Raw genomic sequence first — 27,656 nt, forward strand, 5'->3', positions numbered from 1 at the left:
GGCCGGGCACACTCCTGCCCCCGCGCTGCCGATCCCGGAGAGAGATGGACCTGGCTTACGTCTGCGAGTGGGAGAAGCGCCCCAAGAGCAACCACTGCCCCTCCATCCCTCTGGTGTGCGCCTGGTCCTGCCGCAACCTGATTGCGTTCACGACGGACCTCAAGAACGAGGAGGAGAAAGGTAATTCCTGGCAGGAACGCCGAGGAGACCCAGAGCGGGAAACCCAGGCGATATATCACGAAGTGGAAACCAGCTCCATCCTTATTCCAGACATGGTGATATAGCAGTATATCGCGATGTTTAGCTGGTGGTATATCACAAATTTGAAAACCGGCTCCATCCTTATTTCAGACTTTGTGATTTCTCAGTATATCGTGGTGTTTAGCCGTATCGTGATATCGGTTTAGTCCATATCGTGATATTGGTTTCATGGTTTTTGACCTGGCAATATGGTGTGTGTGTGTTTGCTATGGAAAAATCACAACCTAGGAAAATTCGTGAAGCCAGGCAATGCCTCTACATGGCTCCATCCATATTTCAGATATCATGATATATCAGTATATCGCGATATTTAGTGGGTGATATATCACAAAGTTGAAAACCAGCCCCACCATTATTTCAGACCTTGTGATATATCAGTATATCGCGATATTTAGCTGGTGGTACACCACAACGTTGAAAACCAGCTCCATCCTTATTCCAGACATCGTGATATATCAGTATATCATGATATTTAGTGGGTAATATATCACAATGTCGAAAACCAGCCCCATTCTTATTCCAGACATGGTGATATATCGGTATATTGCGATGCTTAGCTGGTGATATATTGCGATATTGAAATCAAGCTCCATCTTTATTTCAGACTTTGTGATTTCTCAGTATATCGCGGTGTTTAGCCATATCGTGATATCGGTTTCATGGTTTTTGACCTGGCAATATGGTGTGTGTGTGTGTTTGAGTGTGTTTGCTATGCAAAAATCACAACCTAGGAAAATCCGTGAAGCCAGGCTACATGCCTCTACATGGCTCCATCCATATTTCAGATATCATGATATATCAGTATATCGTGATATTTAGTGGGTGATATATCACAAATTTGAAAACCGGCTCCATCCTTATTTCAGACCTTGTGATATATCAGTATATCACGATGCTTAGCTGGTGATATATTGCGATGTTGAAAACAAGCTCCATCCTTATTTCAGACTTTTGTGATTTATCAGTATATCGCGATATTTAGCTGGTGATACATCACGATGCTGAAAACCAGGTATTGTCCGTCCCTAGTTGTAGCAAGCAAAATCCTTCTCAGAGTAAACCCACTGAGAGTGATGGGACTAAGTGCATCATTCTCTTCAATGGATCTGGCTGGGGAATAAATAGATTATTATTATTATCTTCTCTCTAGTAGGACTAATTCTGCCGGCGTTAGTCCTCGATTTCTGAGTTTCCGCCAGGCCTCCTTGCCCGATTTCTTCCCCGCTAAGTCTGGCCCTTCTCCGTGTCCCACCTTCTTCCTTAGACCTCACCCACATGATTCACATCCTCGACATGGAGCACCCCTGGGACGTCTGTTCCATCAATTCCGGACACGTGGAAATCATTACTTGCTTGGAATGGGATCAGTCGGGTAAGGAGTCCCCGGTTTTCCCAAAGCGGTTTGCAAAAGTAAACATGGCAACGAAATATATAAACCTAGCAATATTAGACCGGCGGGATTTGAGTTTAGGCGAAGGCAAGAGTTAAGTGTCCTACGCCAGATCCATCATTCTGCCGAGGGGAGATGATCCTCTAGGCGCAATGATGCGTTAGGGGACGCAGTTCGGGACAGAGAAAATGTGCCTTTGATTGGAAAGCTTCCGTAGATCCGCAGAATCGGATAAAAATGACGGGAAGAATCCGAGAACAGCGGGACCAGAAATCCATCAAAGACTGGTTTAAATTTACGAACTATTTGAGGGACAATGATTTTCAATTGAATGCGTTTATAGCACTTCAAGAAGCTTTGTAGATAAGCGTGGAAATATTATTGCAATTACGAATTTTACAGCGACTAGTATGTAGATGAATTTTAAGCAATGACAGATTTAAGAAGCATAGAATTAAGATAGAAATCTGAAAGCCATTTGAAAGGGCCGAGGGAAGTCGCGGCTATGATTGCCAAAGCAGATGAATGTGTGTGAATTTAAATTTTATTTTCTGTAGTACAGTGGTGCCTCGCTAGACGAAAAACTCGCTAGACAAAAGGCATTCGCTAACGAAAGGGTGACTCGCAAGACGAATTTCCTTATGGGCGCGACTCGCAAGACGAAAAATTTTCACTTTTTTTTCCGTCAAACCGCGCTTCCCCTGTCAGTGCTTTGCAAGACGAAATTTTCGCTAGACGACAGAACTCACAGAACAAATTAATTTCGTCTTGCGAGGCACCACTGTATGTGAATTTATATTTTATTTTCTGTAGTAGCTATAGATTAAAACAATAAAAAATCATTTATTAAAAAAAGAAAGGGAAAGCTTCCGTAGATCTAAGGTGAGTGCCTGTCGAAATCTCTGGGGAGGTTTTTTTCCTGGCGCCTTATTCCAAACGGGGGAATTGTCGCGACTGGGCTGCTCCGAGCTTTTCCCTCCCGCAGGATCCAGGCTGCTGTCCGCCGACGCCGACGGGCACATCAAGTGCTGGAGCATGGTTGAGCACCTGGCCAACAGCTGGGAGAGCGCCGTGGGCAGCGTGGTCGAAGGGGACCCCGTTGTGGCGCTCTCGTGGCTGCACAACGGCGTGAAGCTGGCTTTGCACGTGGAGAAGGTGAGCGAGGCCGGGCGGGAGGCGGGGGGGGGGGCTTGTGGCCGTGGCCAGTGCCGGATTTACGTGTAAGCTGAACAAGCTGTAGCTTAGGGCCTTAAAGGGAAAAAAAACTCCTTCCAAAAAACAAATAAAATAAAACCTACATCCATCCAGCAATGGTGTTTTGTGTTGTGTCAGCTCCTAGGCGGGGCCCATGACTTACATCCTAATAATAATTTATAAAATAATAAATTATTATTATAAGTTATTATTATTAGGATGTCAGTCATGGGCCCCGCCTGCTAGCCTGCTCCCTAAAATATCACTGGTTTGCTCCTTTCTATATATAGGGTGCCTACACTCTGCAGGTGCAAATACACTCCTTTGTAATGGCATTTCAGTCCAACGATGACTTTGATAAAATACATATTTTGTGATGTGCAAATGGCTTTAGATACCTGTGAGGTCCATCAATGACCCTATAGCATATATTCAACACACCAAAAAAAAAAAAAACAGTGACCATTTGTAGTTGACAAAGGACAGCTGGACATACAGGCGAAACTCGAAAAATTAGAATATTGTGGAAAAGTCCATTTCTGTAAGCAATTGTTTTCATTAGCCACTGGAGTTTAATATATGAGATAGACTCGTGACATGCAAAGCGAGATACGCCAAGCCTTTGCTTGTTATAATTCTGATGATTATGGCACACAGCTGATGAGAACCCCAAATTCACAATTCTAATTTTTCGAGTTTCACCTGTACAGCGGTACCTTGGTTCTCAAACTGAATCTGTTCCAGAAGTCCGTTCCAAAACCAAAGCGTTCCAAAACCAAGGCAGCGCTTTGCCGTAGAAAGTCATGCAAAATGGATTAATCCGTTCCAGACTTTTATTTATTCCCCCAAGTACTTTTTTTATTAAGTTTTTAATCATATGCATATAAATACACACATAATATAAACATCACAGATTGTTCCATAACTTGACTTCCAATTTCCCTTTTTCTGTCTTCTTTAAATAAAACATTTTTCGCATTGTGCTTCTTACAGGTGAAACTCGAAAAATGAGAATATGGTGGAAAGGTTCGTTTCTTCCAGTGATTCAACTTAAAAGGTGAAACTAATATATGAGATAGACTCATGACATGCAAAGCGAGATATGTGTCAAGCCTTTATTTGTTATGATTGTGATGGTTATGGCGTACAGCGGATGAGAACCCCAAATTCACAATCTCAGCTTTGGGGTTTTCATCAGCTGTGCGCCATAATCATCACAATTATATCAAGCAAAGGCTTGACATATCTCGCTTTGCACGTCATGAGTCTATCTCATATATGAAACTCCAGTAGCTAATGAAAACAATTGCTTACATCAATGGACTTTTCCACGATATTCTAATTTTTCGAGTTTCACCTGTATATATATATATATATATATATATATATATATATATACACACACATATACATATATATACATAATATAAACATCACAGATTGTTCCATAACTTGACTTCCAATTTCCCCCTTTTCTGCCTTCTTTAAATAAAACTTACATTTTTCGCATTGTCCTCCTCATTTCACTCCCCTTCACATTCATTTCCCGTACTTTCACAAATTAGTGTGATTTCATGAGTCTATCTCATATATTAGCTTCACCTTTTAAGTTGAATCACTGGAAGAAACGAACCTTTCCATGATATTCTAATTTTTCGAGTTTCGCCTGTATAAAGGACCCCATTACCTTCATGAGCTTAGGGTCTCATCAAACCTCAATCCGGCCTCGAATGCAACCCTTGGTGTTTATCCGTTCCGCCCGCAGTCGGGAGCTTCGAACTTTGGCGAGAAGTTCTCGCGCGTCAAGTTCTCGCCGTCGCTGACGCTCTTCGGGGGAAAGCCGATGGAAGGCTGGATCGCGGTGACCATCAGCGGCCTGGTGACCGTCTCGCTGCTGAAGCCCAACGGGCAGGTGCTGACCTCGACGGAGAGCCTGTGCCGCCTGCGGTGCCGCGTGGCCCTGGCCGACATCGCCTTCACGGGCGGCGGCAACATCGTGGTGGCCACGTCGGACGGAAGCAGCGCCTCGCCGGTCCAGTTCTACAAGGTCTGCGTCAGCGTGGTGAACGAGAAGTGCAAGATCGACACCGAGATCCTGCCGTCGCTCTTCATGCGCTGCACCACGGACCTCGCCCGCAAGGACAAGTACCCGGCCATCACCCACTTGAAATTCCTCACCCGGGACATGTCCGAGCAGGTGAGGGCTCCCCGGGTGCCGAGTTCGGGTCCTCCCCTCCCTTTGACCTTCTGTTTCTTTGTTTTTTTGTTTTAAGTAATCTTTATTGGGTTTTATTTACACACGTTAAAAAATATTTACAATCTCATCGATACAAATAAAAGAAGAAGAAATAGAAGGGGAAAATAAAAGAAAAAGAAAAACACGTGGGGGAAAAGTTAAAATTGGTTTACAGAACCACACTTCTCACATACATACAAATCTTCCGATCTTTCTTAATGTACTTCCGTTACATCATTGTTTGTCTGCACAGTTTTGATCTTTATTTCTCATTCTTTTATCTTCAGTAGTGTTCAATATTTATTTAATTACAAGTATCACTCTAGTTCTGCTAATATGGCCTTGTTATTGCAATATATTCTCATGTATTCTTTAAATATTTTCCATTCACCAAAAGTTTTCTGCGTCATTTCTCCTCTAACTCCTCCTGTCAATTTCGCCAGCTGCAAATAATCTAACACGAGCGTCCGCCGCTCTAAGATTGTCGGTACTGATTCGTTTTTTCCACTTTCTAGCCACAAGAATTCTAGCTGCTGTGACAGCATATACATAAATAGCGTTCTCATTTCTTTTTTTAATTTCCGGGGGTAAAATCCCTAACAAGAAAATCTCTGGGTTGTTTTTTTTTAATGTAATTCTAAACAGTTTCTTCAGTTTGTTGTATATGTTATCCCAAAATTCCCCAATAATTGCACACGTCCACCATATATTCCCTTTGACCTTCTGGGGTAGATCGAGGCGGACAGTCTGCAGAGGGGACCAGCGTCCTTACTGACCACCGAGCTGGTGGTAACCGGTTTAGGATGGTTACAATTAATTATTATTTTGTGATAACATTTTACAGTGGTAACTCTAGTCGCGTGGACCTCTGGATACGTATCCTTCAGGTTACGCACGCGGCAAACCCAGAAGTATTTTTTTTCCTTTACTTTATTACATCTATACAAAAGAAAAAAGAACATTGAATAAAAAAACAAAACAAACAATAACCAAAGATTAGCAATGTTAAAAGATTACACGTTAAATTCTTCCTGAAAAACCACAAAGTGCATTCAATTAATGCCTTCCTATATTCCCAATAATTCTGTTGTAAATAATACAAAGCAAGACGTAACATCCAATTCCATATTTCATGTAAATCAATTCTACTGACCTTTAGTAATACGGTACTTCTTTCTTCCTTTCTTCTGTCCATACTTGTCTATTTCTACTACCTGTTGCTTCCCCTTCCCTTACGGCTTCCACTTGTCTTCATCCCAGGTTGTCGGTCTATCTCTTCCAGTTTACTACTTTGCTACTCTCGTGTAATCCTTCTATTTTATTTTCTTGTATTTTCCTTGCTAACTTTAGCTCCCAATACCCAATGCTTAGAAATGGAGCCAGCATTTCACAGTGGGGCATTGCTTTTTCAGGTAGTCTCCTTTTCAGGTAGTATTTTTTCTGGGTTTCGCCGCATGCGCATAAGTGCTCTACCCTCGCACATGCGCAGAGCAGGCACCTCCGATTGCAAAAACCTCGGGGTCCGACCGGAGCTCCGGAACAGATCTTGTCTGCAACCGGAGGTACCACTGTACTGTGATGTAACCTAAAAGGTGTGCGGCACGATTCGGTGATTCTGCATATGCGCGGGACATTTTGCGTGTCCCACCGAACCCAGAAGTAACCCGGCATTTACGTCCGGGTTCCCGGCGTCCAAAAACCGAAACGTTCGGCTTCCGAGACGCTTGGAAAAGGGAGTTACCGCTGTGCCACGTTTAGCCGGCGGTATATCGCAGCGTTGATGATCAGATATTGGCCGGCGATACTGTTGCCCTGTTGTGCTTTGGAATACGGCAGGGGTCAGCAAACTTTTTCAGCAGGGGGCCGGTCTACTGTCCCTCAGACCTTGTGGGGGGCCGGACTATATTTTTTTTTGGGGGGGAAATATGAACATTTCCTATGCCCCACAAATAACCCAGAGATGCGTTTTAAATAAAAGGACGCATTCTACTCCTGTAAAAACACGCTGATTCCCGGACAGTCCGCGGGCCGGATTTAGAAGGCGATTGGGCCGCAGCCAGCCCCCGGGCCTTAGTTTGGGGACCCCTGGTAAACGGCATTTTTCTCTGCTCCCCCCCCCAGATGTTGCTCTGCGCTTCCAACCAGAACAACAGCAACGTGGAGTGCTGGTCTCTCCGGAAAGAGGGATTGCCGGTCAACAACATATTCCAGCAGATCTCCCCCACAGGTGAGTTTCCGGAGCTCAGGTGTTGCTTCCCTGCATTTATAAACGCTGCCCACCTGATGGGTTTGCCCCGGCCGCTCTGGGTAGCTTCCAGCAAAACATTTTTAAAAATAATAATAATAATAAAACCTTTCCTCCGTACCCTTTCATCGCCCTTTCGGAATCTTTTTCCAGCTCTGCACATCCTATTTACGAGGCGGCTGCCAGGATTCGCATCCGTGCCTGGCCTGACCAATCAGGGGATTGCAGGCTTCGCTACGGTGGCGCTGCTGCAAAATTGCACCTTTCCCCCTTTTTTCTTCCTGCGGTTCCCCCCTCCTATTTACGTCCCTGCTGGTGTGCAAGCAATTTTCCTAAGCTGCGGAAACAAAGCAAGTTGGGAGAAGGGCGGTTGTTTTAATTGCCGCTTTGGCACGGCAATTGTCCTTGTTTTCTCTCCCACTGGGAAACAGAATTATTTTTTTTTAAAAGGCGCCTTCATTTTCCACCCTCCGGAAAAACAACAGCCAGACAAAAGGGATGTTGGCGCAGGTCGTTCGGGGAGTCTGAGCAACCCCTGCACTTAATCCGCACGTAGCCTTTCCGTGCGTGTACAGATGGCATTGCCGGGGGGGTTGGGATAGATGACCCCCGGGGGACCCCCTTTCCAATTCTGTGATTCCACGAAACCGAGGAGGGGCTGCTTTCTCATGCTGGCGCTTAACACGTGTGTTAGAGATGGCGACTGCGTTCGTTGCAGCATCTGAACAAGACTAGACTTTTTCTTTTTGAGAATTACATGGGTGTCCGTGTGACGTGACAAATTGGCAAGCTTCCAGACAGCACTGCTGGGCTGAACAAGAAAACCCGGGGACATTTTCAGGAGGGTTTTAGGGGAGTGGATCTATTGGACCTGATCCTTCCGCCGCCAACGCCCCTTGGGGTTCTACTCATTTCTCCATCTCTCTATCTCTACTTTCCTTCCTTCTTTTTTTTAAAATAAATTTTATTAGGTTTTCAACAATATAACACAAACGTAACAGACAAACACTACACACTACTACAAAAATACAAAATTACAACAAAAATCGGCTATAATCACTCTAATCATTCTAATCCTTAACATTGTTAGTTGACTTCCTCTCGTCCTCTCCTTCTCCGTTCACTGTATAACATCGTTAGTAATTTCTTAACATTGTGTAATCATCATTCATGCCTTAATCTTATTCTAAATCTAATTTCCTTAACATACTTCTATCTTATTTAATCTTATCTGTTTTCCCTAACTGTAGCCTAACTTATCTTCTAGTTCAATTCTCAAATACTAATCTTCGCATAAGTTTTCAAATATTCTTAATTTCTTCAATCTTTCTGTACCGCTTCGTCCCCTCTGGTCTCGTGAGTTTCTGCGAGTTACATATATCGATCATTTTCATTTGCCAATCTTCCACCGTTTGGTATCTCTTCAGTTTTCCAGTTTTTGGCCAATATAATCCTTTGCAGCTGTTGTGGATACCTAAGACTGTCCTGTCCTCTTTTGGGATTTAATAGTGTATCATGCTTCCTTCTGGCTCATTTATCCATCTCTCTATCTCTCCTTTCCTTCCTTCTGACTCACTTTTCCATCTCTATCTCTCCCTTCCTTTCTTCTGTCTCATTTCTCCATCTCTCTATCTCTCCCTTCCTTTCTCTGTCTCATTCTCCATCTCTCTATCTCTCCTTTCCTTCCTTCTGACTCACTTTTCCATCTCTCTCTTTCCCTTCCTTTCTTCTGTCTCATTTCTCCATCTCTCTATCTCTCCTTTCCTTCCCTTCTGACTCACTTTTCCATCTCTATCCTCTCCGTCTTCCTTCTGTCTCATTTCTCCACCTCTCTATCCCTCTTTTCCTTCCTTCTGACTCACTTTCCATCGCTATCTCTCCTTTCCTTCCTTCTGTCTCATTTCTCCACCTCTCTATCCCTCTTTTCCTTCCTTCTGACTCACTTTTCCATCTCTATCTCTCCTTTCCTTCCTTCTGACTCATTTCCCCGTCTCTTATCTCTCCTCCGACGAGCTCAAAGTTCCCCCCTTCCCTGTTTTCTTCCCCACAACAAACCATGCGAGGTCGGTTGGGCAGAGACACAAGTGGCCGGCCCACGAGGCGTCCGCCCAGGAGCTCCGTGGCCGAGTGGGAGGGATTCGAACCCAGGTCCCAGTCCGACTCTCTTAACGCTGCGCTGCGCTAAAAACAAACAAAACTCCTGCCTCCTTACCTTTCTCAGTCGGCGACAAGCCGCCCCATGATTTTGAAGTGGCGAATACTCTCGGCCGCCAACGACCTGGACCGCGTTTTCGGCCGTGGCTCTCCCGAAACTTCCCATCTCCTTGACCAGCACGGATTTGAAAGTCGCCAACGACACCAAATTCTACCCTGGCTTAGGTGAGGAAACCTCTCCCTGTCCCCTGGGTGTGTTGTTTATTTTATTTCGTAATATTATTATTCTTTAATTGAATTTTCAAAAGTTTGACATTTATCCTTCATATGCATATACAGTGGGACTTTGATGCGGCTGGAGGGCACCAGTTTATTATTATCTATTATTATTATTTATATTATTCAGTGGTGCTTTGGTTCCTCAAATTTAATCCGTTTCCGGAAGTCCGTCCCAAAACCAAAGCGTTCCAAAACCGAGGTGCGCTTCTTTCCCATAGAAAGCCATGCAAAACGGATTAATCCGTTCCGGACTTTTAAAAACAACCCTCTAAAACAGCAACTGAACATGAATTTTAATATCGAACGAGACCATTGTATTCAGGGCGCTCAAATCCCGCATTAGAGATTTCTCCATAGGGATCAATGGAAACCGGGGACTCGTTCTACAAACAACGGACCGATCGGTCCTTTTTTAAAGTGATTTCCGGGGGACGCATTGTATTCAGTAAGTGGGACCTGTGTGCGGGTCTTGAGTTCCAGTCTCCCTCTGAAATGTCTCATGCTGTCCGCCGTCCTTCCCGCCGCCGCCCGCCGCAGGACTCGCACTCGCCTTCCACGACGGCAGCGTCCACATCATCCACCGCGTCTCCCTGCAAGACCATGGCGGTCTTCTACGGCTCGACGTCCCAGCGTCCGTACGAAGAGCAGGCCATCAAGAGGCAGCGGACGGCCGGCCCCCTGGTCCACTTCAAAGCCATGCAAATGTCCTGGACGTCGCTGGCCTTGGTCGGCGTCGACAGCCACGGGAAGGTAAATGGAAAACTAACAAACAACAATATAAATAGTAATAATAATAATAATAATAATAATAATATACTAGCTGACATCCTTTGGTAAATTGCTGTGTTTTGGGAGATCCGATTTCCTGTACTCTGTTGTTGTTCAGGTCGTTCAGGGTCCCCGTTGTCCGACTCTTCGTGACCCCATGGACGGACGCACGCCAGGCACGCCTATCCTCCACTGCCTCCCGCAGTTTGGCCAAACTCATGTTTAGTAGCTTCGAGAACACTGTCCAACCATCCTACCTCTGTCATCCCCCTTCTCCTTGTGCCCTCCATCTATTCCCACCATCAGGGTCTTTTCCAGGGAGTCTTCTCTTCTCATGAGGTGGCCAAAGTCTTGGAGCTTCAGCTTCAGGATCTGCCCTTCCAGTGAGCACTCAGGGCCGATTTCCTTGAGAATGGATAGGTTTGATCTTCTTGCAGTCCATGGGACTCTCAAGGGTCTCCTCCAGCACCATAATTCAAAAGCATCAATTCTTCGGCGATCAGTCTCTTTATGGTCCAGCTCTCACTTCCGTACATTACTACTGGGGAACCAGAGCTTTAACTATACGGACCTTTGTCGGCAAGGTGATGTCCTTTGCTTTTTAAGATGCTGTCTAGGTTCGTCATTGCTTTCCTCCCAAGAAGCAGGCGTCTTTTAATTTCGTGACTGCTGTCGCCATCTGCAGTGATCATGGAGCCCAAGAAAGTGAAATCTCTCACTGCCTCCATTTCTTTCCCATTCTATTTGCCAGGAGGTGATGGGACAGTGGCCATGATCTTCGTTTTTTGATGTTGAGCTTCAGGACCATATTTTGCACTCTCCTCTTTCACCCTCATCAAAAGGTTCTTTAATTCCTCCTCACTTTCTGCCATCAGGTCGTTATCATCAGCATAACTTGCAATGTGTAGTAGTTCTTTATTACGGTCAACGACCAGCACACACACACACACACACACACAAAAGACACATACAGAATCAATAATAATTGCAATTTAAAATTGATCTGAGATTTGATCTAAAAGGGGTTTGGCCGTATTAAAATTAAAGTACATTAAAATTAATAATTATTGCTTTAAAAGAATAAATTTAGAAATTAATTAAAAAATCAACAATTCGGATTATATAATACTTAAATCAAAAGAAGGATCAGGAGCCACCTAATTGTGCGGACCGAAGCTTAATAGCGACAGCACAGAACTTTGCCACCGCAGCTGTGACCTTAGGGTTGGCATCTGAGAGGAGCCATTGGGCGTAGTGTTCTTTGGGACATCCAGGAGACTCACATAATAGCGGAGAGATAAGTTCATTCCGTAAAGCCCTATAAAAGCAGCAACGGAGAAGTACGTGGTCTGTAGTCTCTACTTCTCCGGAGTCGCATGGACAGAGTCTGTCGCCCAAAGGAACCCCCCTATACCTCCCATCCAATACGGCAGATGGCAGGACATGATTTCGGGCCAGTGTGAACGCCCTTCTGTGGAATGGGGACCTCGAGCTGAGTAAAATACCTAGCTGGGAGTTGTAAGTATCTCCGCTCCTCTGGGGTTAAAAAAAGAGGGACTTAAGTCATTTTGCCTCTCGATAGCCATTAGCCTCTGCTTGACTAATGCCCTTGCTGTGTTGTAACTATGTGAACACAGGTAAGCTGCATGTAAACCTATGCAAACACTTATTTGGTGGTGGTTAAATGGTTACCGTCCCTTCCGACCTCTCCGCCCCGCCAGCTCAGCATGCTGCGGATCTCCCCCTCCATGGGCCACATCCTCGACATGAACATCTCCCTCCGCCACTTGCTGTTCCTCCTGGAGTATTGCATGGTGACCGGATACGACTGGTGGGACATCCTCCTTCACGTCCAGCCCAGCATGGTGCAGAACCTGGTGGAGAAGCTACACGAAGAATACATGCGGCAGAATGCGGCCCTGCAGCAGGTGAGGCGGGGAGGGGAATGACAGTCCTGCCTCCTCCGAGACCGGGAAGCTCCTTCGCCCGGAGTGCGTTGGAGTTGAGTGGGCGCCGCCGAAGGGCGCTGGCATGCATGGAGGAGCCATTTTGCAACCCCCCAGCAGGTGGCGATAGCCATCTCGAGCTCCTCGGGGATAGAAAAGGGTTCTTTTGAGACGGGCGGATATGTCAGTTTGCATCTCTTAGCGCAGCAGAAAGTATCGGTCTTGCTCTCCTTAATCCAAGAGGGTTCTGGGAGCTTCTCTGCGCGAAAGAAGGAAGCAGGTCAGCGATGTTTGGGTTATAACTTCAGACAGGGCGGGTTTGATTTAAATCACGATTTCAATCGCTAGTCAGTAAGACTTGATTTAAATCTTCTTTAAATGCAGGTGAAACTCGAAAAATTAGAATATCGTGGAAAAGTCCATTTGTTTTCATCAGCTACTTCAGTTTAATATATGAGATAGACTCATGACATGCAAAGCGAGATATGTCAAGCTTTGCTTGTTATAATTGTGATGATTTTGGCGCACAGCTGATGAAAACCCCAAGTTGAGATTAATTTGGGGTTCTCATCAGCTGTACGCCATAATCACCACAATTATAACAAACAAAGGCTTGACGTATCTCGCTTTGCATGTCATGAGTCTATCTAAGTTTCACCTTTTAAGTTGAATTACTGAAAGAAATGAACCTTTCCACAATATCCTGATTTTTCGAGTTTCACCTGTATATACAGACACACTCATTCTTGCTGGTATCATCTTAATAATTATGACCAGATGACTGGATTTCTTATGGAAAGGGCCAATCCTGAATGTGACCACGATGCTCATTCGCCTTCAGTCGCAGCAAACCTCTGCTGGATGAAATATTCATTGCCTCTGGTCTACTTTTGTGGGAATCCTGTTTTAAGTTTTTACCCTGCTAAGTGCCCGTATTTTTTCTCCATAAGACGCACCTAGTTTTTAGAGGAGGAAAGAGGAAAGGGGAAAATTCCCGGTTTTTTGAGGTTCAGCTCACAGTTGTGCAGCTTCTTTTGCAAAGGGGAAAATTCCCGTTTTTTTGAGGGTCAGCTCACAGTTGTGCAGCTTCATTTGCATAGGGGGAAAATCCTGTTTTTATGGGGTTCAACTCAGTTGTGCAGCTTCTTTTGCAAAGGGGAAAATTCCCGTTTTTTTGAGGGTCAGCTCACAGTTGTGCAGCTTCTTTTGCAAAGGGGAAAATTCCCGTTTTTATGCGGTTCAACTCACAATTCTGCAGCTTCTTTAGGAAAGGAAAGGGAGCCGTTTCTACAGTTTCCAGGCAGATAATCTAACCAGCCAGTCCCATGTCGCTGGGGAACAAACAACCTCCCTCTGCAGCACATTCAACAATGGATGCTGGGCAAGGGGGCCGGAAAGGGAGCCAGCGATTGACCCCCCATTCGCCCCATAAGACGCACAGACATTTTTAGGAGGTGTGCGTCTCAATGAGTGAAAAATACAGATGTCGGAATCTGCTCTGGGTCGATACCGAGTAGAATTTCACGGCGGGATAACCTTTTTTTAATTCTTTATTTTTGCTTTTTCGTAGGTGCTCTCGACGCGGATTATTTCCATGAAGGCGTCGCTCTGCAAGCTCTCCTCCACCACGGTTGTCCCGGGTTTGCGACTACCACGCCAAGCTCTTCCTGATCGCCATCAGCTGTACCCTCAAATCGCTCCTCCGCCCCCCCGGTCCTGAACACCCCGGACAAAAGCCCCGGAGACCGGCTGACGGAGATCTGCTCCAAGATCACCGACGTGGGTGCGTGGCAGCCTCCCCAGTGACATTAATAATAATAATAATAATAATAATAATAATAATAATATATAATATCACAGGCATGTCCATGTTATTCACAACAAACTTAATAATTGCAAACTCATTGGCAGAAGTTCCTTTAGAAACACAATTCACAAAGACTCACAATCCGGTCTCTAGAAACCTGCTATATCATGAAATCATAAGAGGTGTAAAATATACGATGCAAACTACTAATAATGATAAATAGCAGAATGTGGGCACCCTATATATAGAAAGGAGCAAACCTGGATGTTTTAGGGGAGCAGGCGGGACCCATGACTTACATCCTAGGAGCCTACGCAACACAAAACACAAATTGTGGCTGTTTTTTTGTGTTGAATATGCTAATGGTCATTATGGACCTCATAGGTATCTCAAGCCTTTTGCACCTGCTGAATGTAGGCACCCTATATATAGAAAGGAGCAAAGCAGGGATATTTTAGGGGAGCAGGCGGGGCCCATGACTTATAGGCAAACTCCGGCTCTCCAGATATTGGGACTACAATGCCCATCATCCCTAGCTACAAAACCAGCGGTCAGGGATGATGGGAATTGTATTCCCAAACATTTGTAGGGCTGGGATTTGCCTATGCCTCGGACTTACATCTGAGGAGCCGTTGCTGCATGTAGGTTTTATTTGTTTTCTACTCGAAAAATTAGAATATTGTGGAAAGGTTCGTTTCTTTCAGTGATTCAACTTAAAAGGTGAAACTAATATATGAGATAGACTCACGACATGCAAAGCGAGATATGTCAAGCCTTTGTTTGTTACAATTGTGAGGGTTATGGCGTCCAGCTGGTGAGAACCCCAAATTAATCTCAACTTTGGGGTTTTCATCAGCTGTACGCCATAATCATCACAATTATAACAAGCAAAGGCTTGAAATATCTTGCTTTGCATGTCATGAGTCTATCTCATATATTAAACTCCAGTAGCTAATGAAGACAATTGCTTACAGAAATGGACTTTTCCACGATATTCTGTATGTCCAGCTGTCCTTTGTCAACAACAAATGGTCACTGTTTTTTTGTGTGCGTGTTGAATATATGCTATATGGTCATTGATGGACCTCATGGGTATCTAGAGCCATTTGCAAATCACAAAATATGTATTTTATCAAAGTCATCGTTGGACTGAAATGCCATTAAACTCCAAAATGACGGGAAGAATCCGGGAACAGCGGGACCAGAAATTCATCAAAGACTGGTTAAAAGTTTATGAACTATTTGAAAGACAATTTGCAATTGAATACGCTAATAGGACTTCAAGAAGTTTTGTAGTTAATGTGTAGAAATATTATTGTAAGTATGGTAGTTAGAGTATGCATGAGATTTATGATAATGTAAGCAATGGTAGATTAAAGAAGTATAATGTTAAGATTTAACTTTGAAAGCCATGTGGAAGGTCTGAGGGAAGTCACGGCTATGTTAGCCAAAACTGGAAAATGTATGTGAATGTATGTTTGATTTTCTTCTGTAGTATAGTATAAATAATAAAAATTATTATAAAGGAAAGAAATGCCATTAAACTCCAGTAGCTAATGAAAACAATTGCTTACATGAACGGACTAAAATTTTTTTTAGTTTCACCTGTATCTTATATTTTGGAATGTACATCCAGGATTTGTTTCCCCTTTGAATTTTTTTTTGGGGGGGGGGTCCCCAAGAGAGCGGGGCCCTAAGCTAGAGCTTGTTTAGCCGATAACGTAAATTCCTCGGTTTCCAGATATCGACAAAGTGATGATCAACTTGAAGACGGAGGAGTTCGTCTTGGAAATGGCCACTTTGCAGTCCCTCCAGCAGCTGATCCAGTGGGTCGGAGACTTTGTCCTCTACCTGTTGGCCAGCCTCCCGAACCAGGTGAGAGGACTTCCCCCCCACCCTCTTCCCCAAGCCCCCCCAAACGCTTCCCCAAATTAATCTTCCGGGTCGACCGGCAAGCCGACTCTCCGCTTGCTTTCCGAGTGAAAACCCGAAATACCTGTGGCTCCGAACGCCCCCCCGCAGGTGAGCACAACGGCAGGTAAGATGGACAATAATATTCAACACTGCGATATATCGGCAGCTGAACATTGCGATTTTCCGATATATATATATCACGATGTCTGGAACTACGGATAGGCGAGCAGTTAGGGCTGGTATCTGGTTTTTGACTTTGCGAAATGTCACCGGCTAAACACCGCGATATCTTGATATATCTCAGTGTCCGAAATAAGGATGGAGATGCTTCAATGTATCACAGATACAGATAGATGTTTATTCGGCATCTGCGCCCATCTTACAATACAAAACAGGACAAACAAAAGAGAATCAAATAAATCAACGGCACCGCAAATGAGATAACACAACTCAAAAAGACCAATATTAACATTTCCGTAAAAGCATATCGCAGAGAAATTTTAAAGCTAAAATTTAAGCGTCAAACTAAAATCAGTGACTAATTTCGTTTTGGAAAACATGTTTATAATTTCATTAAAATTCATCAATGTATTGTTTTCGGTGAAGGTGAAAAAATTGTGATATTGAAAAACCATAGATATTTTTAAGAAAGAAAGAAAGAGCTGGTTTTCAACTTCGCGATATATCTACCCAGCTAAACGTTGCGATATGCTGATATATCCCAATATCCGAAATGAGGATGGAGCTGGTTTTCAACTTGTGAGATGTCACCAGCTAAAAAACCGCAACGCACTGATTTATCCCCGCATCTGAAATAAGGACGGAGCTGGTTTTCACCTTCGTGATATATCACCGGCTAAACGTCGCGATATCCTGGAATATATCACAATGTCCAAAATAAGGATTTGTCGAGGCGTCGGATGGCTTCACGGCCTTTCCTAGGTTGTGATTTTTTTTGCACAGCCAAAACACACACCTGCGCGCACCCCATATTGCCAGGTCAGAAGCCGCGGAACGGATATCGCGATATGGACCTTTGAAACGTTTTTAGGGGACCTGTTGTCGCCCATTAAACGGGGAGCAAGGGAAGGTTTGGGATGCGGGTGGCGCTGTGGGTTAACCCCCTTGCAATGTTCGCCCAAGGCAGGACTTGAACCCAGGACCCTGAGATTCGGAGTCTAACAGGTGGCGCTGTGGGTTAAACCACAGAGCCTAGGGCTTGCCGATCAGAAGGTCGGCGGTTCGAATCCCCGCGATGACGGGGTGAGCTCCCGTTGCTCGGTCCCAGCTCCTGCCAACCTAGCAGTTCGAAAGCACGCCAGTGCAAGTAGATAAATAGGCACCACTGTGGCAGGAAGGTAAACGGCGTTTCCGTGCGCTGCTCTGGTTCGCCAGAAGCGGCTTAGTCATGCTGGCCACATGACCCGGAAGCTGGACGCCGGCTCCCTTGGCCAGTAAAGCGAGATGAGCGCCGCAACCCCAGAGTCGTCCGCGACTGGACCTAACGGTCAGGGGTCCCTTCACCTTTTAAGGGAAGCTTTGCATGCCCACTTGAGTGTAAAAATCAAAATATAAATCAAACATTAGGAGTTTTGACGTGCCCATTCCCCGCAACCTTCCTAACCTGCCCCCTTTTCCCCCAGGGCTCCGGCCCCGTCCGCCCGGGCCACAGCTTCCTCCGCGACGGCTCCTCCCTGGCCATGCTGCGCGAGCTGATGGTCGTGATCCGCATCTGGGGCCTCTTGAAACCCAGCTGCTTGCCCATCTACACGGCCACTTCGGACACCCAGGACAGCATGTCCCTCCTCTTCCGGCTCCTGACCAAACTTTGGCTGTGCTGTGAGTAGGGGGCGGCGGCGGCGGCCTCCTCCGCAGGGCTGTCGCGCGAGGCTCGGGAGGTGGGCGGCGGGCGCCGTGTTGCAACTGCATACATTGGGCGCAAGAGATTTTTTTAAAAAAATCTGCAAGTAAAACCTTGCTCCCTGGTGCACTAGCTTTCTAGGTGCAGGGATTTCGAAGGCCAATTTTAGGGGGGCAGCTTCGCGTGTTTAAGAGGAAAGCCCTGCAGGAGTGGAGGTGGGGGTTTTCTGCTGAGCTGTGCATGCAAAAGCGATTTTGTTTAAAAAAATCCACAAGTAAAACCTAGCTCCCTTATGCACTAGCTTTCTAGGTGCAGGGATTCCGAAGGCCAATTTTAGTGGGGCAGCTTCATGTGTTTAAGAGGAAAGCCCTGCAGGAGTGGAGGTGGGGGTTTTCTGCTGAGCTGTGCATGCAAAAGCAATTTTGTTTAAAAAAATCTGCAAGTAAAACCTAGCTCCCTTATGCACTAGCTTTCTGGGTGCAGGGATTCCGAAGGCCAATTTTAGTGGGGCAGCTTCATGTGTTTAAGAGGAAAGCCCTGCAGGAGTGGAGGTGGGGGTTTTCTGCTGAGCTGTGCATGCAAAAGCAATTTTGTTTAAAAAAATCTGCAAGTAAAACCTAGCTCCCTTATGCACTAGCTTTCTAGATGCAGGGCAAATTTCCCCGAGGTACCCAGATCCAAAGCCAGGAGCTGCTCCTGGTGGTTCCTCATAGCCTGACCGCCCCGTTGCCCCGCTCAGGTCGCGACGAAAGCCACCCCAGCGAGCCGGACGACGCCTTGATTGACGAGTGCTGCCTGCTTCCCAGCCAGCTGCTCATCCCGAATCTCGACTGGTTGCCCGTCAACGACGCCATCATCCACAAGCTGCAGAGCAAGCAGCCCGTCCGGATGCAGTTCGGGAAGCCACCGGGGCAGGGGGGCCACCCCACCTCCCTGCAGTTCGACGCCTTCGCCAGGTAGGCCAGGTGATGGGGAGCCAGTGGAACTCCCTGCCACAGGAGGGCCAACAGCTGGCAATGGCTTTTAACAGTGATACCTTGATGAATTAATGTTTAATATATTACTGCATTTCAATATTCTGTTTGGAACCCAGCCAGATGGTTGGGATGTAAATAATTTTTTTTTTAATTGGACATAAGAAGATTAATTGTGTTTTTTTCGATTTCTGTATTTTTGTTAGGAATAAGGTGATAGATATAAGATGATAGATAAGGATTAAGATCAGTTGTTAAGTAGAGTTAAGTAAAGTTACTACAGTATATTTGAAATGAACGCAGAAGAGAGGTCGTGAGGAAGTCCCCCCCAAGTAAGATTTTAAATAAGATTAAAATAGTTAAATAGGCGTTTTGTTGTTTTAGATGTGTTTTTATGTTTTGTATAAGTCTTTTTTTTGTTTTGTGTTTTGTAGTTTGTATTTTGTATGTATTTTTTCTTCTTCCTTTTTGTATTCTTTTTAAATACCAATAAATTCTTTTTTTAAAAAAGTAAATATTATATTATTATCATCATCATCATCATCATCATCATCATTATTATTGGTTCCCAAACGCCAATGTTTTCCCTCCCTAATTCAGGGCCCCCGGGCAGCCGAAGATCGACCACTTGCGCCGGCTCCACCTCGGGGCGTACCCCACGGAGGAGTGCAAATCCTGCACCAGGTGAGTGCCAGGACACACACACACACCCCCGGCGGCGGGAGGCAGCGTTGCCCAGCGGTTACAGCACCCCCGGTTCGGTCCTGGCGGGAGAGCGGCTGCAAGCCAGCCCTGGCATCTCCAGCCAGGGCTGGGAAGGAGAAGAAAAATCACACCCTCTTAGACCTCCGGGCAGCTGCTGCCGGCCCGTGTCGGCCGTATGGAGCTAGGTGCATCTCCCTGTCTTGGCTTCGCAGGTGCGGCTGCGTCACCATGCTGCATTCGCCCAACAAGACGACGGCCGTCAAGCAGTGGGAACAGCGCTGGATCAAGAACTGCCTCTGCGGCGGCCTCTGGAGGAGGATGCCCCTCGGCTACTCGTGACGGCGCCCCCGGCAGGCCGGGAGGAAGGACTGCAGGGAGGACGGACCCAAGAAATTAAAAAAGGGGACGATTTTGTAAATACAAAGGTTCTGAGTTTTGCAAAAAAGAAAGGCTGTTTGTTTCTCTTTGGGCATTCCCTCTTCTTGCAGAGTCTCTTCCCAGCCCATGCTTTTTCTCTTCCGGAGCTGCTACGATTGGCATGGAGCTGCGATTTGACCCCCAGATTTCTGAACATTCGCTGTAATATAGACCCGTGCGAGATGTAATTAAGGTTGTTCGGATTTAATCGGCCTGGTAAAAAGGTAAAGGGACCCCTGACCGTTAGGTCCAGTCGCGGACGACTCTGGGGTTGCGGCGCTCATCTCGCTTTACTGGCCGAGGGAGCCGGCGTCCAACTTCCGGGTCATGTGGCCGGCATGACTAAGCCGCTTCTGGCAAACCAGAGCAGTGCACGGAAATGCTGTTTACCTTCCCGCCGGAGTGGTACCTATTTATCTACTTGCACTTTGACGTGCTTTCGAACTTCTAGGTTGGCAGGAGCAGGGACCGAGGAACGGGAGCTCACCCCGTCATTGCGGGGATACGAACTGGAGACCATCTGATCGGCGGCCTAGGCTCTGTGGTTTAGACCAGTGCTTCTCAACCTTGGGTCCCCAGATGTTGTCGAAGTACAACTCCCATCATCCCTGACCACTAGTCTTGCTAGCTACGGTTGATGGGAGTTGCAGTACACCAACATCTGGGGACCCGAGGTTGAGAAGCACTGGTTTAGACCACATCGCCACCCTTTAAGAAACTGGCTCAATATGAACAGCTTCCTGCGTCCCTGCGTATCCTCCTAAAATCTTGTGGCCGTGAGTTCCGCAGGCTACCGTTGCACGGCGCAAAGAAATCCCCTTCCTTTCGTCTGGTCCCAAATCTCCTGATCGGTTCCGTTGTAGGGGACCTCGCCGAATCTCCTATCTCTCCCCCACACACACAACTTTAAAAGAAAAACAGCAACTTTACTCGCAGGGTGCGCTAAGCCAGAGACCCTCGACTTCCGTATTTCTTTGTGGCTTTCTCTGGAGCTGACAGGAGGAGAAGCACCCGGGAAGGGCTAGTTTGGCAGGAGCTGGGACCAAGCAACGGAAGCTCACCCCGTCATTGCGGGGATTCGAACCGCCGACCCTCTGATCGGCAAGCCCAAGAGGGTCCATGGTTTAGACCCCAGCGTCCCTAATTAGGGTTCAAATCTCCGCTCAGCCATGGGAGATCTATGGGGACAGAATCTCTCGGCCTGGCCTACCTGGCAGGCTTGCGCGGGGTTCGAAAGAGGGCGAGTTTGTACACCGAAAAATGATATCGACACACCAGAAAGAAAATGAGGCTCACTTCAGCAAGATTAGGCTTGGTTTATTTATGTAACCTGCTTAATATTTACCGGTGTGCTTTTCGCACGCGCGCGAATTCTCTCTTTTTCTCATATATTTTTTCTAGTTTTAATTTTGCATTTATACACATACAGAAAATGTACAGGATGGAAAAGAAAAACAGGGAAAGCTTGCATGCATACAAAAAACAAACAAAAGGGGGGGGACCCCTCTAAAAACCAACATTATTTATTGCATTGCTACGTAGGCAGAAACTACTGTCTTGGCTCCTTAATTCGTAACATACCGTATTTTTTCCGTCTATAAGACGCCCCTTATTTTGGGGGGGGACTCAGATTTAAGAAAACGGCCTCGGCAATTGCCTATGACAAGACGCCTCCTAATTTTTGACATAATTTATTGGGGGGGGGAACACCTTGTCTTATACACAGGAAAATACGTCAAAACAAAATAAAAAATAAAATAAAAATCCCTTCCAGTAGCACCTTAGAGACCAACGTAAGTTTGTGCATGAATGTGCATAAATTCTGATGTGGGCATCTGAAGAAGTGTGCATGCACACGAAAGCTCATACCAAGAACAAACTTAGTTGTTCTCTAAGGTGCTACTGGAAGGAATTTTTTATTTTATTTTTTATTTTGTTTCGACAATAGCAGACCAACACGGCTACGGTAATTCTCACGCCCCTGGGGACGGCGACACCGTTTGCATTCGGAGGGGAAATCGTCAAAACCGCGCTTTCCAAAGGAACCTGCAAGCCGGAACGCAGCCAGCGACGCCGATACGAACTCCGCGGCGCGCTTTTGCAAAAACGCAGGAAATCGTTCGATAACGACGAGCGCGCCAGTGCAAGCGACGTGCGGGAAACGCCTCGCGCCCGGAGAAATTACCGCTTGCGGGAAATAGCGAGGGGTTATCGGTCAGAGCCGCGTACGAAAAAAAGGAGGAAATGGTGCTGAAACACCGAAGGATTTTTGCAGATCTGTGGAGAAGTGAAGCCTGGAATGTGGGAGGGGGGAAAGACATGCAAAATCTAATTTTTGCATCTTAAAATTTGCGGGTTCCCCCGAGATGCCTCCGGCTATCGGCGCTTAAACGGCCGCAAGGGATCTGCTGGTTGCGTTGGCCAAGACTCCGTCGATCCATTCGGCGTAGGGAGCGGTTCGGGTGTAGATCCCAGGCTTCTTCCAGTTTCCGCAAACTCGCGAGCCGGTAGACACGACGGCTTCGGCGACGCCGTTGCAGACGAGGGGTCCCCCCGAATCACCCTGGGGGGGAAAGTAGGGAGATTAGGTTTTTGCTACTGTTTTATAAGGCCAAGTCCTGTGTTCAAATTATGCCTGCACTCCTGGGATTCTCGGTGACTTATCGTCTTCATCAATTTGTATACTGCCCTATACCCTCAGGAATCTGGGTGGTTACAACGTAAAAACACAAAAATACCTAATAATAATAATAATAATAATAATAATAATAATAATAATAATAATATTTCTTCTGGTTTCCAGCCCAACAAATTTGCTATTTCTTTACTTATTTTTGCTCTCAAATCTTCCCCTTCCTCTTCTATTATCCCCCTTATTTTCACATTTTGAACTTTTTGATTCATTCCTAACAATGCCAAATTATCCATCGTCAGCTCCTGTACTTTTTCAAGCGCATCCATTTTTCCTTTCAACTTCTCCCCCCTCCTTCTTATTTTCTCTTACCGGTACTTCCTTTTTGGGCTTTCTTAGTCTGCTCTTCAACTGTGTGTATTTTACTATTCAATTCTTTTCATTTGACCTGTAAACTCTGTTACAATTTCGGTCAGCTTTTCCCCTAATATTCATTTCGCTTTCTTTCATTTCCCTCCTTAATCTCTCTTGAATGAATGAATGTACTTTATTCGGTCACGGACCAGCATAAAACAAGATATTTGCATTTATAAAAACAATGTAAAAACAATGTAAAAAATATAAGTTTATCATTACATGATGAGGGCATATTCAACATATCCAGCCCGACTTAAACCATGTCCTTAAAATCATTGATTAAACATAGATATAACTAATAAAATTTAGACTCGGGTATCGGTTCTATGAGATAGGCTACTAAAATATAGATCCAACAATATTTTAGGCCACTAATTTAAAGTTGGTGTACATCACAGAGCATCTTTCGATGTATATCTATCAAGACTGCACAGAATCCGGCGACAGCGTAAGTGATTTATCTCTCTTATTTCTGTCAGTATTTTAGCCATATCCCCTTCTCTCTCCATATCAGCCTAATAATAATAATAATCTTGCAGAGGTTATTTAGTGAAACCCCCTGCAATGCGGAAAGGCGAGTTGCGTATATCCTTCTCCCGATGTCGTGCAAAAAGTACCTTGCAGGAGTCTTTTTTCCTGGAGTCGGCGCACATCATTTTCTCCGTCACCTCCCCGTCGTGATGAACCCGCTGGTTGCATTTGGCGCGGCCGATGACCGCCAGCTCCACGTGCTGCAACGCGTCCGGACGCTTTCCCGTGTTGCGGGTGATTCCCCAGCCGGCCACCTCACAGAGGGTACCTTCGGGGACGTCCCCGCTCCCCTGCCGTTGGAAAGCCAGCACCTGCACGTCCGGGTTCAGGGAGGCCGCCTCTTCCAGCTGGTTGCCAGAGGCGGAGAAAGACGGTTGAAAACAGAGGAGGTTTTAATAATAATAATAATAATTTATTCCTTATACCCTGCCCATCTGGCTGGGTTTCCTCAGCCACTCTGGGCAGCTCTGAACACGATATTAAAAACATCAAACATTAAGAACTTCCCTAGACAGGGTTGCCTATAAAAGTCAGAGAGTTGCTTATTTCCTTGACATCTGATGGGAGGGCGCCACCACCGAGAAGGCCCTCTGCCTGGTTCCCTGCAACCTCGCTTCTCGCAGGGAGGGAACCGCCAGAAGGCCCTCGGGAGATGGACCCCGGTGTCCGGGGTGGAGACGCTCCTTCAGGTCTGCTGGGCCTTTGAGGCCGTTTAGGGCTTTCAAGGTCAGCACCAAGATTTGTTCTCTTCTTCCAGCCCCAAAGTCCTATGCAAATCGGAGCAACTTCGCCCATCGTTGAAAACATGCATAACAGGGTTGTGGAACTTGTATCCACACGAGGGCCGCATTAGTTTCTGTGCAACCTGGGGGGGGGCGCACAGGCCAGGGGGCGGGGCTAGAGGTGAAGTGGGCGGAGCAACAACTGCAACACACACACACACACACACACATGGTATTTGGTCAAAGTTGTCGAGCTTTGTTTGTCACCACCCCAGAAAATAACGTTTTGAGGCTTTTCTGTAATTTTTAAAGTGCTTCAAAAAAAAAACCCCCAGCAAAATTCACCCTACATTTTGCAGATTCAGCAAAAAACATCTGCCCAGATGCCATTTCGCATCCCGAGAGAGACATCGCTCGAGAATGAATTACCAGCCAGGCAAAAAAACCAAAAGAAGTATTGATGAATATGCAGTAGCAAGTGTTTAAAATGAGACCCCACGGAGGGGATGGGGGGGGGGAGTCTCAAGACTCGGAGAATCGCTTTATATAGAATAATTAAATAATAATAATAATAATACTGAAGAAGTGTGCATGCACACGAAAGCTCATAACAAGAACAAACTTAGTTGGTCTCTAAGGTGCTACTGGAAGGATTTTTTATTTTTTATTTTGTTTGGAATAATAATAATAATAATAATATTTATTTATACCCCGCCCATCTGGCTGGGTTTCCCCAGATATGCTTGTTTACGTTCTATTTAACTATATTTTGCATTTGTAAAACCAATTAAAAAATATTAAAATAAAAAAATAAAACAGGGGGCAAAGCCAGGCTAGTGAAGTTTCAGCTCCTTGGCCATTTCACTGCCCTTTCCCTGAACCATATCTCTGCAACGAGGAAGCAAGAAGTGCTGATCTCCAAAATCGAGAAGTTCTCAGAGGAGGAGAGTTTCAGGGAATTTCCCCCCAAGGGGTGGGAAATGTTGTGCAACCGGTTCTCCGGAAAAAACAGGCGCTTGAATTACGGGAAATCCCATGTGCAAATAAGACGCAGGGTATTCTGGCAAGTGCCAGACGTTTTGGACTGGTTAGCTCTCCGTCTGGGAGAGCGTGGCGCTGGAAACGCCAAGGTTGGAGGATGGATGGTGGCTAACAGGTTGAGGTTGAATCCTGGGGGGGACAGGGGGCGGGCGGGTGTGGGGGGACTCCCTGGTCCTGAATGGGGCAACTATGCCCCCAAAGGACCAGGTGCACAAACGGGGTCATTTTGGACTCCCAGCTGTCCATGGAGGCGCAGGTCAGTTCTGTGTCCAGGACGGCTGTCTACCAGCTCCATCTGGTACGCAGGATGAGACCCTCCCTGCCCGCAGACTGTCTGGCCAGAGTGGTGCATGCTCTGGTTATCTCCCGCTTGGACTACTGCCATGCGCTCTCCGTGGGGCTCCCTTTGAAGGTGACCCAGAAACTGCAACTAATCCAGAATGCGGCAGCCAGACTGGGGACTGGGAGTGGCCGCCGAGACCATATCACACCGGTCCTGAAAGACCTGCATTGGCTCCCAGGACATTTCCGAGCACAATTCAAAGTCTTGGTGCTGACCTTGAAAGCCCTAAACAGCCCAGTATCCCTGAAGGAGCTTCTCCACCCCGGACACCGGGGTCCTCCTCCCGAGGGTCTTCTGGCGGTTCCCTCCCTGCGAGATGTGAGGTTACAGGGAAACAGGCGGAGGGCCTTCTCGGTGGTGGCACCCTCTGCCATCAGATGTCAAGGAAATCAACACCTATCTGACTTTTAGAAGACATCTGAAGGCAGCCCTGTTTAGGGAAGCTTTTAATGTTTGAAGTTTTATTTTGTTTTTATATGTACCGGAAGTGGCTGATGGGAAAATCAGAGAGCCAGTATTGTTTTAGGGTTAGAGTGAGTTACCGGGAACTGAGAGACCCGGGTTCAAATCTCCCCTTGGCCCTGAAGCTCAACGGGTGTGACTTTGACTGCCTCTCCGCCTGAGCTAGTGAGGTTACAGGGAACCAGGCAGAGGGCCTTCTCGGTGGTGGCGCCCTCCCTCCAGATGTCAAGGAAATAAACAACTATCTGACTTTTAGAATACATCTGAAGGCGGAGGGCCTTCTCGGTGGTGGCACCCTCCCGTCAGATGTCAGGGAAATAAACAACTATCTGACTTTTAGAAGACGCCTGAAGGGCAGCCTTATATAAGGGGCTGGGGGGGGGGTCCCACAAATCTAGCATCACTCACCTGTACGAGCAAGAGGTCGTCGTGGTTGGTGTCTCGGTGGCTCCCGGGGTGAGCGACCAGCTGGCGGACCCCGTACAGGCGCTTGTGGGGCTCGGGGAGAGAGAGAGATCGTGCCCCTAAGAGGACCTCAAAAGTCCCGTTGCCCCTGCGTGGAAAACCACCGTTAGCTCACTGGTCCAAAATGCTAGGCTTCTGCAATGGGCTCTTTGTGGGGCTGCCCTTGGGCCCAGATCGGGGGGCCATTGCGGAAAAATCCCCACCACCGGCTCGTTCCCTTACGATCGAGCCGGGTTCGAAGCCTTGGCGCTCCTTTACAAGGCCCTGAACAACTTAGGTCCCTCGGGAATGGTTGGGAAAATTCCCGAATAAATTTTATTGGGATTTATAAAGAGAAATGCAAAGCTTAATATCGGGTATCTTTTGTGTCCGAAACTAAAAACATTGATCCAAATGCAAATCGCTGAACACAGAATCATAGAAGTGGAAGGGAACCCGAGCGTCATTGAGATAACAACAACAACATAATCATTCTCTCCTGATTTTTTCACTCGATTGATTTATTTGGAACGGTAACACACAGGATCTATTGTTCCTGCCAAGCGGCAGAAAGGATCGGCTCAGCACAGCAGCGAAATCCCAACGGGGAGATCCGAGGGGACAGCTCTGTCGGTTAGGGCCCGGTGCGGAGATCGCGCCGAGGTCGCCGGTTTGAATCCCGTACGGGGCATCCGAATTGCAGGGGGTTGGGCTAGATGACCCCCCAGGGTCCCCGTCCACAATTCTACAATACTACAAGTACTTACGCGTCCTCCAGGCAGTGGGCGGCACTCAGGACCCATTGGTCGGCGATGAGGAAGCCCCCACAGAGGTGCTTCCCGTTCAGTTGGAGGGAGGCCATGTACGGGCGCCGGGGGGCGTCTCGGCCCCCCAAAATACGGCCTCTGGGACG

At 46.5% G+C, this 27,656-nt stretch overlaps 2 protein-coding genes across 2 annotated transcripts; one reads left to right on the top strand and one right to left on the bottom strand.

Moving 5' to 3' along the window:
• Nucleotides 1-44: 44 nt before the first annotated feature.
• MED16 (mediator complex subunit 16) lies at nt 45-20,132 on the top strand. Its single transcript, XM_033136717.1, is given in 19 exon segments — nt 45-180; nt 1,526-1,633; nt 2,637-2,806; nt 4,611-5,042; nt 7,203-7,308; nt 9,548-9,561; nt 9,563-9,616; nt 9,618-9,705; nt 10,297-10,355; nt 10,357-10,509; nt 12,249-12,455; nt 14,044-14,106; nt 14,108-14,179; nt 14,181-14,256; nt 16,022-16,155; nt 17,838-18,033; nt 18,795-19,011; nt 19,630-19,713; nt 19,947-20,132. Coding segments are annotated over 19 exon segments (2,496 nt in total). The 3' UTR covers nt 20,074-20,132.
• A 1,960-nt stretch (nt 20,133-22,092) lies between these two features.
• Nucleotides 22,093-27,656, bottom strand: LOC117039510 (complement factor D-like). Its single transcript, XM_033136645.1, has 4 exons — nt 27,511-27,656; nt 26,708-26,852; nt 23,818-24,078; nt 22,093-22,714 (listed from the first exon to the last, which is right to left on the bottom strand). The coding sequence occupies exons 1-4, from the start codon at nt 27,603-27,605 to the stop codon at nt 22,538-22,540; spliced, it is 678 nt and encodes a 225-aa protein (XP_032992536.1). The 5' UTR covers nt 27,606-27,656; the 3' UTR covers nt 22,093-22,537.

This window comes from Lacerta agilis, chromosome 18 (genome assembly GCF_009819535.1).
Source record: "Lacerta agilis isolate rLacAgi1 chromosome 18, rLacAgi1.pri, whole genome shotgun sequence".
NCBI classification, from domain to species: domain Eukaryota; kingdom Metazoa; phylum Chordata; class Lepidosauria; order Squamata; family Lacertidae; genus Lacerta; species Lacerta agilis.

Excerpts from the sequence above, each read along its gene's own strand:
- LOC117039510 (XM_033136645.1), bottom strand. The coding sequence starts at position 27,605 with ATGGCCTCCCTCCAACTGAACGGGAAGCACCTCTGTGGGGGCTTCCTC. Across the intron at positions 24,079-26,707 it reads ACGACCTCTTGCTCGTACAG|CTGGAAGAGGCGGCCTCCCT; the intron begins GTGAGTGATGCT and ends TCTGGCAACCAG. Across the intron at positions 22,715-23,817 it reads GGAAAAAAGACTCCTGCAAG|GGTGATTCGGGGGGACCCCT; the intron begins GTACTTTTTGCA and ends TTTCCCCCCCAG.